General features: G+C 39.4%; 2 protein-coding genes across 10 annotated transcripts in view; one reads left to right on the top strand and one right to left on the bottom strand.

Moving 5' to 3' along the window:
- LOC128205969 (glutamate-rich protein 3-like) overlaps positions 1–4,510 on the top strand; it is an 82,101-nt gene extending 77,591 nt beyond the window's left edge. For 7 of the 8 annotated variants that reach the window (XM_052908065.1, XM_052908066.1, XM_052908063.1 and 4 more), the window contains one exon: positions 151–4,510. In XM_052908065.1, the coding sequence (XP_052764025.1) occupies positions 151–772 (622 nt within the window). In that variant the 3' untranslated portion in view covers positions 773–4,510. The remainder of the gene's footprint in view (positions 1–150) is intronic. The other variant, XR_008256355.1, reaches the window with a different exon arrangement.
- Positions 4,511–16,898: 12,388 nt separating this feature from the next.
- The window catches only part of LOC128205972 (uncharacterized), a 29,455-nt gene continuing 26,013 nt past the window's right edge, over positions 16,899–20,340 (bottom strand). For both annotated transcript variants that reach the window (XM_052908069.1, XM_052908070.1), the window contains exons 3-4: positions 19,030–19,269; positions 16,899–18,205 (exon numbers count right to left, since the gene is read on the bottom strand). In XM_052908069.1, coding sequence (XP_052764029.1) covers positions 17,265–18,205; positions 19,030–19,269 — 1,181 coding nt within the window. In that variant the 3' untranslated portion in view covers positions 16,899–17,264. The remainder of the gene's footprint in view (positions 18,206–19,029; positions 19,270–20,340) is intronic.

The following is a 20,340-nucleotide window of genomic DNA, read 5'->3' as shown; positions in this document are numbered from 1 at the left end:
TTTTTATATACATCTACAACCTTTCAGTTAAATGTTGCAACAGTTTATAGAATGAGTGATGATTGTGATTTATAGATTGCTTTGTATTTACCCATTTGCACATACAGGAATCCTAGAAACAACATTTCTCTACAATTTCTCCCCTTGCAGATTGAATGGTAATCCCATCGGAAATGTTGGTTCCAAGTTGCTGTGTGATGCACTCACTAAAACAAAGGACCCCTTTCCATTCCTACGTCGCTCATCTGGATATCTCACACCCTCTGAGGCCCGCAAACAGGCAGATGAAGGACAAGCAGTCAAGTATGATAATTCCGCTGAAGAGGGATGCAACATCAAACAGATGGATTTAGGCGACTGCAAGATTGGCGATGCTGGAATTGCAGAGATTTCACGATTTCTTGAATCAAACAAGACATTGACGTCCCTAAATTTAAATGGAAATAAAGAAATCTCACCCTCGGGCTGGGAAAGGCTTGGACAAGCATTTAAGAAGAACACAACACTTAAGAATCTGTCACTAGATCACACTGACATTGGTGATGCTGGTATTGAAAGCTTGGCCAAGGGTCTGAGGGTGAATATTGGCCTACGCTCTCTTGAGCTGGAGCATAATGCTTTGACTGAGAAAGGGGGACAGATACTTCGTGATCTAGTGAGGGAAAACACATCCATTATTGATCTTACCATCATCTCTGGGAATCAAGTGTCGGAAAACATGCAAGACGAAATTAAGAAATACTTGGCATTGAACAAAAACTTAGTATCTTAAGAATGGAAGTGAATTTTAAGTAGTTGTAAATTCAGTCACATATTATAAAACTTATGATATGACATGGTAATTTTTAATCTTTGTTAACAATATTAAGTAAAGTTTGTCGTGAATGTAGATATTAGTTCCAATAAAAGGCAGAGGTTTTTTTGTCATTAATTGATTGGACCTGCCTGTTGGTGTGGTTTTATCTATCCCATTCTGTAATGATTTATCCCAATCTGTAATGATTTATCCCAATCTGTGATGATCTATAACGATCTGTAATGATTTATCCCAATCTGTGATGATCTATCACAATCTGTGATGATCTATCCCGATCTGTGATGATTTATTCCAATATGTGATGATCTATCCCAATCTGTGGTAAATCAGAAATGGTTTTGTTTTCTTTCTGAAGTGATTCTTATATATAAGTCCTTAATAAAATATGTCATACCCAATTCACTTATAGAAAAGACAAAACATAAAATATGTTTATTTCTGTTTTAAACTTGCAACATACTAATGTTGTGCTATCAAGCACAATGAAATAACATTTAGGAAGTGGTACCACATGATTTGTGTTTACCACTGCTCAAGAACAATACTTACAACCTGCACACAATGTAGGTGCATATACACTATGAAACCCAAAACGTGGATCTGTTCTCCTGTACACTACTGTTTATACTGTATATACATGTATTGACAAGTGTTTTGTTGGGACACTCAAACCCAGAGTAAATGTAATACAGACACACTTATTTAGTACGAGATTTTAACATTTCTTTTATTATTTTTTATTGATTGATAACATGTATTACATGGTGTTTATTTGTGTTGTTGCTATTTATTTTGCTATCTTTATCATGTAATAGATTTGGACTAGTCTTCATTATGTACACCAATGGTATTGTTCATGTTTGTAGATCTGTGTTTGATTGTTGGCTTTGAGAGCACTGTAGCATTTAGATATTAGACTGTTTTGTTCATTCATAAATGTTTATAATGATGTTTGCACTTTGTATTTGTCAAGTATTACACTTCTGATGATGCTGTAAAAGAGCTCTTCATGCCCCTTCACACAAAAGACTTGACATAGAATATAGCTTTTTATGCTCAGTTGTCATCAGGTACATATATGACAACCTGCTATGGGCAGGTTTCGGTTATCTTCTTTTAAATTTAATACTACACCAATTTTATTGTTTTGTTCTATGGATTTTGGCAAATAAACTCAAGTGAAAGGGAAAAAAATAAACATAGTATTTTTGCATTTTGTTTTTAGAACAGGAACCATTTTTCTGATATACTGAATACTCTAAATTGAAATGTTAAACAAGTATGCCCTTTAAGTGTCATTTCAAACATAAGAATCTTGTCAAAAGGTAATAAGCCTCATAAAGTTCTCCGCATAATACACTTTTTCATGATTTGAGTCATTATTGCTTTTCAGGAAAGCAGAGTGGTGTGGCACTTAAGAATGTTCAATAAGAGCTTTTATATGGAAGGATTTTTTAACACTTTGGTGAAAAATAAAAGAAGTAAGCTGAAAAATATTATATTTTTGCAGCTTTTGAAAAATAAGTCCAAAAATCTGTCATACAAAACATTAATTTGGTGTGGCCTTAGAACATGATTTTTAAGATGTAAAAATGAAAACTTGGTGAAGGTTGATATTGCTTTATGATTCTCATGATTATAACCATCATAGGAAATTACATGTGTTATTTGTAGTAAAATAGTTATGATATCATAGGAACACCAACTATTTTTATTTGTAACATGTATATGCTCAGTTACCATATTGTTCACTGTGATATAGAAAATGTGATCTGTTGATATTTCATTGAAGATAAAGTGTATGGTTTGCTCATGTTATTTTTTATAAAATTGTGTTAACATTTTTCTGTTAACATTTATTGTCTATTTCATTACCAATAACTAAACATTCAGAAGGCCTTAGATTGCATTTATTCCTTGAGTATAATATATTATTATATCTGTTGTGTTAAAGTGTGTATTGCACTAGCTGCTTCAGGTACATGTAGGTCTTATTGAGAGAGGTTTTGCTGTCCAGTGTCTACAATAGCACTTGTATAGAAAGCCTTTTTAATCAGCCAATATGCTAAACATGGATTTACTGATAAACTCATTCTGTAGTTACTGATACAGTTACGCAAACATTGAACAACCAGGCCACTGGCCACTATAGATTTGCATTAGCTTTATTATTGATCTAGGGTCTAAATTCGTGCAAAAATGTTTTATTTCTAGTTTCTGTCTTCAAATTACTATCAATCAAATATTGTCAGTAGCGCCCCTTAGTTGCTGGAGGCAGCTAGAATCAAATGTTCTCTATAAGGCCCCTAAGTTGCTGGAGGCAGCTAGAATCAAATGTTCTCTATAAGGCCCCTTAGTTGCCGGAGGCAGCTAGAATCAAATGTTCTCTATAAGGCCCCTTAGTTGCCGGAGGCAGCTAGAATCAAATGTTCTCTATAAGGCCCCTTAGTTGCCGGAGGCAGCTAGAATCAAATGTTCTCTATAAGGCCCCTTAGTTGCCGGAGGCAGCTAGAATCAAATGTTCTCTATAAGGTCCCTTAGTTGCCAGAGGCAGCTAGAATCAATTGTTCTCTATAAGGTCCCTTAGTTGCCAGAGGCAGCTAGAATCATATGTTTTATATAATGTCCCTTAGTTGCCGGAGGCAGCTAGAATCAAATGTTCTCTATAAGGCCCCTTAGTTGCCGGAGGCAGCTAGAATCAAATGTTCTCTATAAGGCCCCTTAGTTGCCGGAGGCAGCTAGAATCAATTGTTCTCTATAAGGTCCCATAGTTGCCGGAGGCAGCTAGAATCAATTGTTCTCTATAAGGCCCCTTAGTTGCCGGAGGCAGCTAGAATCAATTGTTCTCTATAAGGTCCCTTAGTTGCCGGAGGCAGCTAGAATCATATGTTCTATATAAGGTCCCTTAGTTGCCGGAGGCAGCTAGAATCAAATGTTCTCTATAAGGCCCCTTAGTTGCCTGAGGCAGCTAGAATCAAATGTTCTCTATAAGGCCCCTTAGTTGCCGGAGGCAGCTAGAATCAAATGTTATCTATAAGGCCCCTTAGTTGCCGGAGGCAGCTAGAATCAAATGTTCTCTATAAGGCCCCTTAGTTACCGGAGGCAGCTGGAATCAAATGTTCTCTATAAGGCCCCTTAGTTGCCGGAGGCAGCTGGAATCAAATGTTCTCTATAAGGTCCCTTAGTTGCCGGAGGCAGCTAGAATCAGATGTTCTCTATAAGGCCCCTTTAGATTCAGCCAGATTCAATGCAATTTACCTAGTGGTATTTTAGCCTGACAGATGAATCAAGTATATATATGCACTGCTTAAAATTTATGTCATGTTTAAATAGAAATATAAAAGAGTAGATGTTGCATTCTTTCAAAAAGGTCTATACATTTGCTAGAATTACTTTATTTATGTTTACTATTCATTATGTTCCTGTAACTGAAATATTCTTGAACAAGTTTGTTTAAAATTTAAAATTAAGACTGAATTATTTTTATTATTTTGCTCTGACTGAATATCGCTTCTAGTTAATGAGTCCGTGTCAGACTTTCTCCTGCACATCGCTTTCTGTATCATGGAAACAATTGTTTATACCTTATTTTTTTCTTGTTTACTGTGTTGTAGTCTATGTTAGCATGAAATAGAATGAATGTACAATTATTCTAGAACTCTAGAAATCTAAATAAATCTGCGAAAAACACAATGTATCCTATTTTTTTCTCCAAATATCACCGATGATTTTTCGGTCATACATGTGTGTATGCATGATGGGAGATTTTATCACGTCCAATAATTACTCCAGTCTTAAGAAAACAGATGTGAGAACTGCTATAAGTAAGTGTGGTACAAATGTACTAATATCAATAAAAATGGACTACTTCCAGAATTCCTTCTGTTTAGGCATGTTTGATTTTCATTAATAGTTGTTGTCTAATCGATAAGAAATATATAACTCGAAAGAGCTGTGTGAAGTTAGCTAAACATACGACATTGGACATTCAAAATCGAATGTTGTGCTGGCACGACATTGGACATTCAAAAGTGAAAGTCGTGCTAGCACGACATTGGACATTGGACATTCAAAATCGAATGTTGTGCTGGCACGACATTGGACATTCAAAAGTGAAAGTCGTGCTAGCACGACATTGGACATCGGACATTCAAAATCGAATGTTGTGCTGGCACGACATTGGGCATTGGACATTCAAAAGTCACCAAAAGTATGCATACCTTGTATAAGTTATTTTTCAAACAAAAGTCTTTGATGATTATAAAAGTAATAAAATGTGAAATGAAAGAGCTAGTTAAAGCGCTATTGTTTCTGCGGATTATATTGAGCAATAAAAATATAACACCTTTACTGAACATATTCCGGCTCTCAGCAGGGTGCCCACCTTTGATGGATTAAAAATATCCAAATTGAAATAAGGCGTATGTTGTATATCAACAATTAAAGCAATCAACACAATTTATGAGTAAAAGAAAACACAATCGATTGCAAAATTGCATCCCACCAAACAATAATTCATAATGAGGTTATGCAATTACAATTGTAAAGGATCATTATTTAGTGATATATCTACTGCCTTTATGTATACAATGACTATATGTACAATTTGGATTTCAATTTATTGGGGCTAACATCTGCAACATTTTATAAATGTTGCACTCAATAAATGTTCAAATATAAAACAAGCAGTTCAATTCGACTACAATACTGGCCACATATTATTCAGCTTATGGACGCGTGAACTGCTCAAATCTATCTTAAAGAATTATTCGAAGTCTCTGTCTATCATGGGTTCAAAATTTATATTTATTACCAAGACAACTAGCCAGCACGACATATTATTTGAATGCCCAATGTCTTGCTATTTCGATTTTGAATGTCCAATGTCCAATGTCGTGCCAGCACAACATTCGATTTTGAATGTCCAATGTCGTGCCGGCACGACAATCGTTATTGAATATCCAATGTCGTGCCAGCACAACATTCGATTTTGAATGTCCAATGTCATGCTAGCACGACTTTCACTTTTGAATGTCCAATGTCGTGCCAGCACAACATTCGATTTTGAATGTCCAATGTCGTGCTAGCACGACTTTCACTTTTGAATGTCCAATGTCGTGCCAGCACAACATTCGGTTATGAATGTCCAATGTCCAATGTCGTGCCGGCACGACAATCGTTTTTGAATGTCCAATGTCCAATGTCGTGCCAGCACAACATTCGGTTATGAATGTCCAATGTCGTGCCGGCACGACAATCGTTTTTGAATGTCCAATGTCCAATGTCGTGCCAGCACAACATTCGATTTTGAATGTCCAATGTCCAATGTCGTGCTAGCACGACTTTCACTTTTGAATGTCCAATGACCAATGTCGTGCCAGCACAACATTCAATTTTGAATGTCCATTGTCCTATGTCGTGCTAGCACGACTTTCACTTTTGAATGTCCAATGTCGTGCCAGCACAACATTCGATTTTGAATGTCCAATGTCGTGCTAGCACGACTTTCACTTTTGAATGTCCAATGTCGTGCCAGCACAACATTCGATTTTGAATGTCCAATGTCCAATGTCGTGCTAGCTAACTTTCACTTTTGAACGTCCAATGTCATGCCATCACAACATTCGATTTTGAATGTCCAATGTCATGCTAGCACGACTTTCACTTTTGAATGTCCAATGTCCAATGTCGTGCCAGCACAACATTCGATTTTGAATGTCCAATGTCGTGCTAGCACGACTTTCACTTTTGAATATCCAATGTCGTGCCAGCACAATATTCGGTTAGGAATGTCCAATGTCGTGCCGGCACGACAATCGTTTTTGAATGTCCAATGTCCAATGTCGTGCCAGCACAACATTCGATTTTGAATGTCCAATGTCGTGCTAGCACGACTTTCACTTTTGAATGTCCAATGTCCAATGTCATGCCAGCACATCATTCGATTTTGAATGTCCAATGTCCAATGTCGTGCTAGCACGACTTTCACTTTTGAATGTCCAATGTCGTGCCAGCACATTCGATTTTGAATGTCCAATGTCGTGCTAGCACGACTTTCACTTTTGAATGTCCAATGTCCAATGTCGTGCCAGCACAACATTTGATTTTGAATGTCCGATGTCCAATGTCGTGCTAGCACGACTTTCACTTTTGAATGTCCAATGTCGTGCCAGCACAACATTCGAATTTGATTGTCCAATGTCGTTCTAGCACGACTTTCACTTTTGAATGTCCAATGTCCAATGTCGTGCCAACACAACATTCGATTTTGAATGTCCAATGTACAATGCCGTGCTAGCACGACTTTCACTTTTGAATGTCCAATGTTCAATGTCGTGCCAGCACAACATTCGATTTTGAATGTCCAATGTCGTGCTAGCACGACTTTCACTTTTGAATGTCCAATGTCCAATGTCGTGCCAGCACAACTTTCGGTTATGAATGTCCAATGTCGTGCCGGCACGACAATCGTTTTTGAATGTCCAATGTCCAATGTCGTGCCAGCACAACATTCGATTTTGAATGTCCAATGTCGTGCTAGCACGACTTTCACTTTTGAATGTTCAATGTCGTGCCAGCACAACATTCGATTTTTAATGTCCAATGTCGTGCTAGCACGACTTTCACTTTTGAATGTCCAATGTCGTGCCAGCACAACATTCGATTTTGAATGTCCAATGTCCAATGTCGTGCTTGCACGACTTTCACTTTTGAATGTCCAATGTCCAATGTCGTGCCAGCACAACATTCGATTTTGAATGTCCAATGTCCAATGTCGTGCTAGCACGACTTTCACTTTTGAATGTCCAATGTCCAATGTCGTGCCAGCACAACATTCGATTTTGAATGTCCAATGTCCAATGTCGTGCCAGCACAACATTCGATTTTGAATGTCCAATGTCCAATGTCGTATGTTTAGCTAACTTCACACAGCTACTCGAAAGACTTTAGCAGAGAGGAAAATAAAGTTTTATCTATTTTAATAGCCTCAAAATCAAACACAAATGGCATTTGACAGGCGTTCGACTGCACTTGCACATCCTGGCAAGCAGTAGATACATTGTTTCAACGATACATACATAGTCTGTTTTCCACTGCATACATGTATACTGTTTTCGTCTGATTCTTTAAAACATAAATTGTCTGTTTCAATGGTACATAAATAGTATGTTTTCCACTGTATACATGTATACTGTTTTCGCCTGATTCTGCAAACATAAATTGTCTGTTTCCACACGTCATACATTGTCTGGTTTCCAACAACGTATATGGTATTTATCCCCCTTAAATACGTTGTCTGTTTCCCAACTACATACATCGTTTGTTTTCCCACCACATACATTGTCTGTTTTGTTTTCCACTACATACATCGTCTGTTTTCCCACTACATACATCGTCTGTTTTCCCACTACATGGCATCTTCTGTTTTCCCACTACGCACATCTTCTGTTTTCCCACTACATACATCGTCTGTTTTCCCACAACATACATCGTCTGTTTTCCCACTACATACATCTTCTGTTTTCCCACTACGCACATCTTCTGTTTTGCCGCTACATACATCGTCTGTTTTCCCACTACATACATTGTTTGTTTTCCCACTACATACATCGTCTGTCTTCCCACTACATACATTGTCTGTTTTCCCGCTACATACATCTTCTGTCTTCCCGCTACATACATTGTCTGTCTTCCCGCTACATACATCTTCCGTCTTCCCGCTACATACATCTTCTGTCTTCCCACTACATACATCTTCTGTCTTCCCGCTACATACATTGTCTGTCTTCCCGCTACATACATCTTCTGTCTTCCCGCTACATACAATTCCTGTCTTCCCACTACTTACATCTTCTGTCTTCCCGCTACATACATTGTCTGTCTTCCCGCTACATACATCTTCTGTCTTCCCGCTACATACATCTTCTGTCTTCCCACTACATACATTGTCTGTCTTCCCACTACATACATCTTCTGTCTTCCCGCTACATACATTGTCTGTTTTCCCGCTACATACATCGTCTGTTTTCCCGCTACATACATTGTCTGTTTTCCCACTACATACATCGTATGTTTTCCCACTACATACATGTCCTGTTTCCCCACTACGCAAATCGTCTGTTTTCCCACTTCATACATCTTCTGTTTTCCCACTACGCACATCGTCTTTTTTCCCACTACATACATCGTCTGTTTTCCCACTATATACATCGTCTGTTTCCCCACTACATGCATCGTCTGTTTTCCCACTACATACATGGCCTGTTTCCCCACTACGCACATCGTATGTTTTCCAACTACATCCATCGTTTGTTTTCCCACTACATCCATCGTCTGTTTTCCAAATACATACATTATCTGTTTTTCCGCTACAGTCGTCTGTTTGTTGGAAGCATTAGCGAGTCAAACTAGTATCGGATTGATCAACGCTTTGGTGGACCAGTCGTCTCTTTGTGTGTAGCATAAACATGTCTCACAGCAACCAACTCTTTGACGGACCAGGCGTCCGGGGTTTTTTTTTGGTAGAATTTGCATATAAAACTAGTCTCACAGCGATCAATGCTTTGGTGAACCAGGCGTCCGGTTTTTTTTTGGTAGAATTTGCATATAAAACTAGTCTCACAGCGATCAATGCTTTGGTGGACCAGGCGTCCGTTTGTTGGAATGATAAACAGGTCATACTAGTCTCACAGCTATGCAGTCTTTGGTGGATCAAGCGTCCGTTTGCTGGTATCATGAACATGTCAAACTAGACTCACAGCCATACACTCTTTGGTGGACCAGGCGTCCGTTTGTTGGTATGATAAACATGTCAAACTAGTCTCACAGCCATAAACTCTTTGGTGGACCAGGCGTCCGTTTGTTGGTATGATAAACATGTCAAACTAGTCTCACAGCCATAAACTCTTTGGTGGACCAGGTGTCCGTTTGCTGGTATCATGAACTGTCAAACTAGTCTCACAGCCATAAACTCTTTGGTGGACCAGGCGTCCGTTTGTTGGTATGATAAATATGTCAAACTAGTCTCACAGCCATAAACTCTTTGGTGGACCAGGTGTCCGTTTGCTGGTATCATGAACTGTCAAACTAGTCTCACAGCCATAAACTCTTTGGTTGACCAGGCTTCCGTTTGTTGGTATGATAAATATGTCAAACTAGTCTCACAGCCATAAACTCTTTGGTTGACCAGGCTTCCGTTTGTTGGTATGATAAATATGTCAAACTAGTCTCACAGCGATAAACTCTTTGGTGGACCAGGCTTCCGTTTGTTGGTATGATAAATATGTCAAACTAGTCTCACAGCCATAAACTCTTTGGTGGACCAGGCGTCCGTTTGTTGGTATCATGAACATGTCAAACTAGTTTCACTCCGCCCATTCTTAATCAATGAAATTTTACTGCATGTTATCTACCTATAAGCTATCTCGTGGCAGAAGCAAATTTCTACATTTGTTTAAGTTATTTATATCAGGACGGCTAGGCATCACAAGGAAGCTTACGAATGGCATATTTAGTTTTAGATCCTTTGAAAGACACATATTTTTTATTACAGAATTAAAACTGTGTAATGCACTCATTTATTCGTTGAATTTATTTTTGAAGCATTGAATGCATGTAAATGATGTTTCATGTTACAATATCTATCTTCAATGCATATCCGAAAGACGAATCGCGGGATGCTGAACTTCAAACGAATATATTGACCTTGATTTTTAATTACCTAGTCTTGCATATCATTTTGAGATACATTATAAAACAATTATCCTCTATATGGATTAAGAATCATAAGTAGAACAGTTGCAATGTGATATAAGCTTCTTGGGGACAACATGTTTTTGGCGGCCGTCTTTGGTTACATGTATTGGGATTACATCTAAGAAGCATTCGTAAAAACTTGAAAACTTCACTGTAAAGTAACTAAACGAAGAAATATATAGAGGAATAAACACATTACTTTTCTGCTACAACTTTTGTAAGCAGACAAATATTCATTCAAAATTTTGTTACATTCAAATGAACTTGGCAATGAAGAATACAGTTATGTATGCTACCATGATGCCCATTGCCTTATATACTGGCAACATACTGTCCTAGACCAAGTGTTGCACTCGAAAGTACAACAGCATGGGGTGTCAAATATATATATACATCCCATGCTGTTGTACTTTCGAGTGCAACACTTGATCTGGGAAAATTTGCCATCCGACTCTAATATCAACCCCTTCCCTTTGGCGGCATTCGGCACGTTATACATGTATGAAACCTTGGTGTTTTAAAAACCAATCGGAAAGCCTTAACCTGAACTTTTTTTTAAATGAAGAAACATACACGTTACACTTATGCAACAAATATTTCACTCAAACTAAACATACACAGTTTAAAAAAAAAGAAAAGTGTGCAGGAACATAAAGGATATAATGTTTTCACTTAATTTACAATATATTGCGGCCATCTTGGACCCCGTCTTGGAATTCTCGGTCCTAAAAAAGGTACTATTGGCAACTTGTGGCACCAGTTTCATATACTACATGCCATGCCAAACGGGTTGGTTTACAACATTGCTTGTTCTACTTTTGTTGCCTCTCTTCCCAAACTGATTGTCACTCCACTAGTTACAAAAGCTTATTTCCAACGGGGTCCATGTCTAAGGTATTAAAGTTGGCATTTAATGATTTAGTGAACAATATTATATCATATACTCAGATGAATTAAATTAATATATGACATTCATCACAAATAAACTACTATCAGTATCACATAATTATATAATATACCACACAATTATACAAATAGTTAAGGAATATTTAAAATTTACCAAAGCAACTATATGAAAATTGTGCGTATACTTAGAAAGCGCACTTATATTTATCTAATACATAAAAAATATGAATACAAAAAGACAGATTTTTCAAACTTCTCCATCTCATATAAGAGGTGAGTTTTGACTATTTTCTTAAAAACATACTTTGATTCTGTGTCTTTGATGTTATTTGGAAGCATGTTCCAATCCCGTACACCATTAAAATAAAAAGAAGCTGCTGTAAAACCACCATTATGTGGGACATAAAATTTTAAGTTGGATCTACTGCCATATGAGTGAACTTCGTTACATTTGGCAAAAATATCCTTCATGTAACTTGGACACTTGTCATAAAATATTATGTGTACATGATTTAGCCTAAGTTGTCTACATCTTTGTTCGACATTTAAAAAACCAAGATCAGCAAAACTTGCCACTGAAAGCGAGGTTCTAAAATGAAAATTATTAATAAAACGAACAATTTTATTTTGTGCCACCTGGAGTCTATTTTTAGACTTCATGGTAAGGCCACAGTACCAAGATGATGAAGCATAGTCAAGATGACATTGAACTAATGCATTACAAAGAGTTTTCCTAAGAGATTTGTTTAAAAATTCACGTTGTCTATATAAAAAATTGATTCTAGAGTTAACCTTCTTAACAATATTGTTCACAGTAGATGTACCTGACAAATCAGAGTTCAAAATTGACCCAAGCTATTTGACTGAATCTTGAGACTTGATTTCATGGCCATTACATTGAATGTTGAAATCCCCTATTTTGCCAAGTTTACGTTTGGAGCCAAAAAGAATGCATTCGGTCTTTCCTAAATGAAGGGATAATTTGTTATCAGTTAACCACATGCTGCAGTGTTGCAATTCTTGACCTGAAGAACTTGTCTAATAATATCAGGGTCTTTATGAGAAGATAAGATAGCGCTGTCATCAGCATAAAGTATAAGTTTGCATTTAGAACTGATGCTTGTATTCATGTCATTAATGTAGCATAGAAACAGCAGAGGACCTAATATACTTCCTTGAGGTACACCACACACAACTTGATCAAAATCTGATTTGGTATTGTTAACATGAACCGACTGTTTTCTGTCGGTAAGGTATGAGCGAAACCACTCCACCGACTCCACACCCAAGACCTGTAGCTTTCGGCATAAAATATCATCATAGAAGAGCTGAGAATAATTATTTAATTTATGTGGAGTTGCGCCCTTCCATCGTTTGCAAAAGCTGTTACTTTCACCACACCTACAAATAGTACAATTTTGTTCATGTTACGAGTGACAATGCCCACACCTCCGCACGGCCCATACCACAAATAGATACAAATGCCGCGGGTGAATTATTGAGTACTGTCCATCGACAGTCCGTTGAAAGCAGTGTCTTATTTCCGTTAGTTGTTATACTTTGAATTCAGTCCAATAGCTGCAATTAATAAAATTGGCTGTTATTAATAAATTACTTAAAACATAAACGGTGCTCTAAGTTCAAAGTGAGTTAATTTTCTTAGGAGAAACATTTTTGTATTGTTTAAATTAAATTGATTTGAACTCAATTTAAGGAACTGTATGGTTGTCATATACGAGAAATGCTAAACAATCGCATTATTTTCCAGTTTTTTGTTTGTCTTTCGATATTGAAATACATAAGAAAAATAATTAGTATACAATAACCTATAACTATCGCCAAAAGCTCGCTTTATCGTTGAATACATTGTGTATTGTATATCGAATCGTGAAAATCCTAAATATATAAACTGTCTGGATATCGACTTATTGCAGCAGTTTGTTTACCCAGCCTCCGGGTTGGTACACCTCTGATTCGCCGTAATTTGTATGGCCAGCCTCCGGGTCGGTACACCTCTGATTCGCCGTAATTTATATGGCCAGCCCCCGAGTCGGTACACCACTGATTCGCCGTAGTTTGTATGGCCAGCCCCCGAGTCGGTACACCTCTGATTTGCCGTAATTTGTTTGGCCAGCCCCAGGGTCGGTACACCTCTGATTCGCCGTAATTTGTATGGCCAGCCTTCGGGTCGGTACACCTCTGATTCGCCGTAGTTTGTAAGGCCAGCCCCCGGGTTGGTAAACCTCTGATTCGCCGTAGTTTGCATGGCCAGCCCCCGGGTCGGTACACCTTTGATTCGCCGTAGTTTGTATGGCCAGCCCCCGGGTCGGGTTGGTACACCTCTGATTCGCCGTAGTTTGTATGGCCAGCCCCCGAGTCGGTACACCACTGATTCGCCGTAGTTTGTATGGCCAGCCCCCGAGTCGTTACACCTCTGATTTGCCGTAATTTGTTTGGCCAGCCCCAGGGTCGGTACACCTCTGATTCGCCGTAATTTGTATGGCCAGCCTTCGGGTCGGTACACCTCTGATTCGCCGTAGTTTGTAAGGCCAGCCCCCGGGTTGGTAAACCTCTGATTCGCCGTAGTTTGCATGGCCAGCCCCCGGGTCGGTACACCTTTGATTCGCCGTAGTTTGTATGGCCAGCCCCCGGGTCGGGTTGGTACACCTCTGATTCGCCGTAGTTTGTATGGCCAGCCCCCGGGTCGGGTTGGTACACCTCTGATTCGCCGTAGTTTGTATGGCCAGCCCCCGGGTCGGTACACCTCTGATTCGCCGTAGTTTGTATGGCCAGCCCCCGGGTCGGAACACCTCTGATTCGCCGTAGTTTGTATGGCCAGCCCCCGGGTCGGGTTGGTACACCTCTGATTCGCCGTAGTTTGTATGGCCAGCCCCCGGGTCGGTACACCTCTGATTCGCCGTAGTTTGCATGGCCAGCCCCCAGGTCGGTACACCTCTGATTCGCCGTAGTTTGTATGGCCAGCCCCCGGGTTGGTACACCTCTGATTCGCCGTAGTTTGTATGGCCAGCCCCCGGGTCGGGTTGGTACACCTCTGATTCCCCGTAGTTTGTATGGCCAGCCCCCGGGTCGGTACACCTCTGATTCGCCGTAGTTTGCATGGCCAGCCCCCGGGTCGGTACACCTCTGATTCGCCGTAGTTTGTATGGCCAGCCCCCGGGTCGGGTTGGTACACCTCTGATTCGCCGTAGTTTGTATGGCCAGCCCCCGGGTCGGTACACCTCTGATTCGCCGTAGTTTGCATGGCCAGCCCCCGGGTCGGTACACCTCTGATTCGCCGTAGTTTGCATGGCCAGCCTTCGGGTTGGTACACCTCTAATTCGCCGTAGTTTGCATGGCCAGCCCCCGTGTCGGTACACTTCTGATTCGCCGTAGTTTGTATGGCCAGCCCCCGGGTCGGGTTGGTTCACCTCTGATTCGCCGTAGTTTCGTAGTTTGTATGGCCAGCCCCCGGGTCGGTACACCTCTGATTCGCCGTTGTTTGTATGGCCAGCCCCCGGGTCGGTACACCTCTGATTCGCCGTAGTTTGTTTGGCCAGCCCCCGGGTCGGGTTGGTACACCTCTGATTCGCCGTAGTTTGTATGGCCATCCCCCGGGTTGGTACACCTCTGATTCGCCGTAGTTTTTATGGTCAGCCCCCGGGTCGGTACACCTCTGATTCGCCGTAGTTTGTATGGCCAGCCCCCGGGTCGGGTTGGTACACCTCTGGTTCGCCGTAGTTTGTTTGGCCAGCACCCGGGTTGGTACACCTCTGATTCGCCAAAGTTTGTTTGACCAGCCTCAACGGTGTCCGCTCTGTCAATAGACATTGGCGGCAGCTTATATAACATACTATAATGAACACATGACCCAAAAATCTTTTCACGGTATTATTGGCAGCGTCCATATATGATCAAGTTCATGGCCTCTTTAAACCTGTGGGTAATAAGATAAACGCTTGTTGATTTGTCAAAGTTCTCCAGACGTTAGATGCATCAGGTGGAGTTCTAACAATCTATATTTTATTCTTATCTATCCGCTTATATTTCTTATCATGCAGGCGGCGACCAATTATCACCAAAATGTCAACTCTCCATAATAAGAAAATACTACATAATCAACACCATCCATTAATTCCTTTACGACCAGCCAATACAATGCAACAACTTTCCATTGATCATATATATACTCCAATGCAACTTGAACTTGTTTTTACTAAAAATATGTTAGCATAGCAAATACACGGAATCTTTTAGCTGTGTAAAGCTTTGTATTACATTGATTCTCTTTATAATGAAACTAAACTGTTAGAATTGTGTTACTGTACCCTATGGAAAAATTCCCTGAATTTGTATTTTCCGTCATTTTGTTTACCAAATTGCCTGTATGTGAATGTGTGGAACTTTCTTCTCATATATGGTGTTGGAGTCGTGAAGTCTAGAAATCATTGCTAATTCGCGTGCAAATCGGTCAATTCACTATATAACACAGGCATCTGAATCATTGTTTGTCACTAATATATTGTTTAAAACCATTTTGGGTACATACAATGAGATAAACAACACTGGACGGCATTTTAGAATGACTAGTCGGAAAGAGTACAGCAAATTAAAATCTTCAATTTTCCCCGTGTAAACAGTACTGAACACAGACCTATTAAAGTTATTTATAGATCTTTCCGACTAAAGAAAAACATGAGAATTTGACATTGAATTATGCTTGTTTGTCTAAAGACAATATAGTTATACCAACATATCGCACACCATTTTAAAGGTAATTGACTCTTCTTTTCATGTCACTTATTTAAAAATGGATTGTTTATATGTTGGTTGAGAAATTTACATAAAACTGGACTCTACCGTGAAATCGGGTAAGTTTGAGTTACATACCTTGTTTCTTTTTTGTATATCAAAGACACTAAATATCTTCAGATGTGTTGTTTATCTCATTGTATGCACCCAAAATGGTTTTAAACAATATATTAGTGACAAACAATGATTCAGATGTCTGTGCTATATAACATATAGGTAATTATTTAGTGGTGGCTTGCCTAAACGCGCATGTCCGGTTGAAAAATGGACGGCATCATATCCGGATATCACTAGTCTGTGATAGGAAGTCATTTGTGACGTACATTATGATATATGATCGAAATATCATAAAGGCCAAATTACAATTCGGAAGTGCCTACTCAGTGTTACATGCTTTATTTCTTTCAACTAACACATAGCCGTGAAGCATGGTTATACCATCTCAGACCATTGGCTACCTTCCATATCTAAAGGTTTTGAAGCTAAATGGTTTGTGATTTCATAAACAGGCTTAACATGCTGGATCTATTCTCCATATATGGTAAATTGGGATAGTGAAGCACTTAAAATCGGTGTTATCTTGCATGCGAATAAGTCAATTGACATTAGAATGTATAGGAAATTTATTTAATGGTGTCTGACCTTTGGAAAAGGTGAAATAATTCACGGGTACGATCATATTACCCGACAAAGGTATTACAGTTAAAAATTGAGTACAGCGTTTACCCAAATTAAGGAATTTCCTTTTAAAGAGATAAAGAACATTCTTAACTTAAAGTCTTCTCCTGAAATAAAACAGACTGAGGGCATTCCTTCGTCGGCCCCTTATAATGAATGATTTTTCTTATGTTGGCATTAACAAGTTAATATATTAATTTTCAAATATACATTTAATAGAATCCTATGCTTAATATTCGCCCTGAACAATTCTGTATAAGATATCACTAAATGATAAATTCACAAAATACGAAATAAGTTAAATGTCTCTTAAGATGTGAACAAAAGCCAATTTTGCGAGCATTACAAACATAACATTAGCGACGTGTGAAGATGGCGAGATATCTAGGAGTAAGGCCCCAGCTGTCGTTGCACAAACAAGCAGCATCATATCGAGGAGAAGGTCATCAACTTCCGTTATCTTGCCATGTTTCACAACACAGTCCCATGTCTTTTTTGGCCAAGAGTTTTGCTTGTTCAGTTTATTGAGTATTATTTCATTGTTTTTATTTTGTAATGCAGGAGAGTTGGGATCCAGGCTCTCTTTCAGCCCTGCTCCAGCTGGCTTGAGTACAACCGGACCCTTGCGCCGTGTCGAGAATGGGGACGGGCTCCTCTTGGCTACACTAAATGTGGAGTTACCTCTGGCGTATGATCTATTCACTGCTATTTCCGAAACATTTTCTGGATTATTATCATAGATTGAATTGTTGTTAGTTACATTAGAATGTATGGTTTTGCCATCTTCCGAAGTGTGATCAATAACAACAGCATTAACAGAATATTTAGTGTCTTTTGGTTTCCCCTTTGAGGTATTCGGACTATTGTTGTTAATTACTTCACACCTTGAATTCGTACCAATACCGTTGTGAGTTGCACCGGGTGTTTGTTTATTTGGTTGCATACAATGAACTTCTCTATCAAACTTTTCCTTATCACCTTTGTAAAAACTTCGAGTTCGAACCCGGCCATCTGGACTATAATTAGTGGTACGTTTTTGTTCATGGCTAGATGTTGTCATGTCCGGTAACTCATCTACGGCATCGGTGTGATGTAAATGCTCATTCTTACTACCAGGGTGAAACTGAACATGGGAGTTAAGCATGGCAAAGGCGGAGCTCACAAATATTGGAGGAGGAACGATCTCCCCTTCCACGTAGAACACATCCTCATTGCCCATCTCCAGCGATTCTATCTCGCCTGAAACAATCATCAAAAATAACTACTTTTTAAGCCAATAAGTATTTATATTTGTGTAATAGTCGAAACTGTTTTTAAGAGACGAACATCTGTTTGATTTCAAATAATCTGTTTATAAGATCTACTGCTATCTCAGACCATAACAGAAATTATTTATGCAGCGTATATATATATATGCATATTCTAAACAGACTGGTATTTTTTTCACGTTATCTTAAATTTAATGGAAGCTGGACTTCAAATGTGAAAAGCGTCCAAAACAAAACGGATGCAAAGACAATCTGTTATGGTTAAAAAAGTAGACATATTACATTGAGAAATCCTCAAACTGTCAAAAAACGTAAAAAGCAGTCTGCAAGTAGCAGACTGATTGGCAGAATTCATAACAGCGTAATGTTAGCAGCGGAATGATTGGCAGAATTCATAACAGCGTAATGTTAGCAGCAGAATGATTGGCAGAATTCATAACAGCGTCATGTTAGCAGCAGAATGATTGACAGAATTCATAACAGCGTAATGTTAGCAGCAGAATGATTGACAGAAAGCAAATCCAGTGACATTATATTATGCTACCTACCGGAAACCTTGGCAGTTTTAAAGGTTCGACTCTAATGTTACTCAGGACTCGGTTCCCAATCGCTAGAGTAGCTTTAATGAACACAATTAACACAATCAAGTTTATGAACATTCCGTGTACCATTTTGCGAATTCGAGATACACGCTTTTTTGCGTCTTTATTAAGAGGAATACCTGAGTGCAATGAAATAAAAATAAATTAAAACATGAAATACATGTAAAGTCATACCAACAAACATACAACTTACCTCTTTTAACATCTTCATCGCAATTGTAGGCCCAGTTCCCCAAAAATTCGGGCCACATTATGGGGGATTTCCTCGAAATCGTACAATAAATTGGAGTAAGAGGGGATTCCGGCTGTAGATCCGTTGCACGGGCTTCCCTCACTTCATCAGCCTCGTATTCAATGATGGCGGGGAAAAGTGGCGCGCTTGCCACCGACCGACCTTTCTTGTTCCTCTTCTTATTCCTGAGTTTGGATTTTGCTAAAACAAACACAACTTAAATAATACTTCTGATCACGTTTTTACATTATATTAGTGTGCGGAGCAACAGTCAACAATAGTCTTTTATACAATATGCAATTTAACTGAGTTGTTTCGAGTATTCTTGTGTATTTATTTGCTAAATTACGTAACAGTTTATCATTGTATGAAAACATACATTATTAGTTAATAATTTATTACATTCAGTTTTGCAGAAAAAATAGCAACACTGTCACGTATATCTGTTAGTAAAAAGTCAATGACATGTTATGGTACGGTTAATTTTACGGTTTGGCAAGTTTGGATTTATTTTACTACAATTCTTGCTTTCACAAACCCATGCACCGTCTACCCGTCATCTCTTAACCCTTACAAATGATCAACTCGTCATTCTTTTATATGCCACCCAACAAAAAGTCTACTACTCAACCCCTCATAAACTATTGACCAGCAACTCGTCCCATTCAAACGTCCATGCAACGTTTTCTCGTCTCCTCTCAAACAAAAACGCACCGTCTTCTCGCCCCCAACCCCCCGTGCAAACACACATGAACCGTCTTCTCGTCCCCCCCCCCCGTGCAAACACACACGCCCTGTCTTCTCGTTCCTCCCGTCCAAACACACACGCACCGTCTTCTCGTTCCTCCCGTCCAAACACACATGCACTGTCTTCTCGTTCCTCCCGTTCAAACACACACGCACCGTCTACTCGTAACTCACGTTCAAACACAAACGCACCGTCTTCTCGTTCCTCCCGTTCAAACACACACACACTGTCTCTTCGTTACTCACGTTCAAACACACACGCACCGTCTTCTCGTTCCTCCCGTTCAAACACACACGAACCTTCTTTTCGTTCCTCCCGTTCAAACACACACACACTGTCTCTTCGTTACTCACGTTCAAACACACACGCACCGTCTTCTCGTTACTCCCGTTCAAACACACACGAACCGTCTTCTCGTTACTCCCGTTCAAACACACACGCACCGTCTTCTCGTTCCTCCCGTTCAAACACACACGAACCGTCTTCGCGTTCCTCCCGTCCAAACACACACGCACCGTCTTCTC

Source organism: Mya arenaria, chromosome 10 (assembly GCF_026914265.1).
Source record: "Mya arenaria isolate MELC-2E11 chromosome 10, ASM2691426v1".
Classification (NCBI taxonomy): domain Eukaryota; kingdom Metazoa; phylum Mollusca; class Bivalvia; order Myida; family Myidae; genus Mya; species Mya arenaria.
This window is presented reverse-complemented; position numbering and strand designations above follow the sequence as displayed.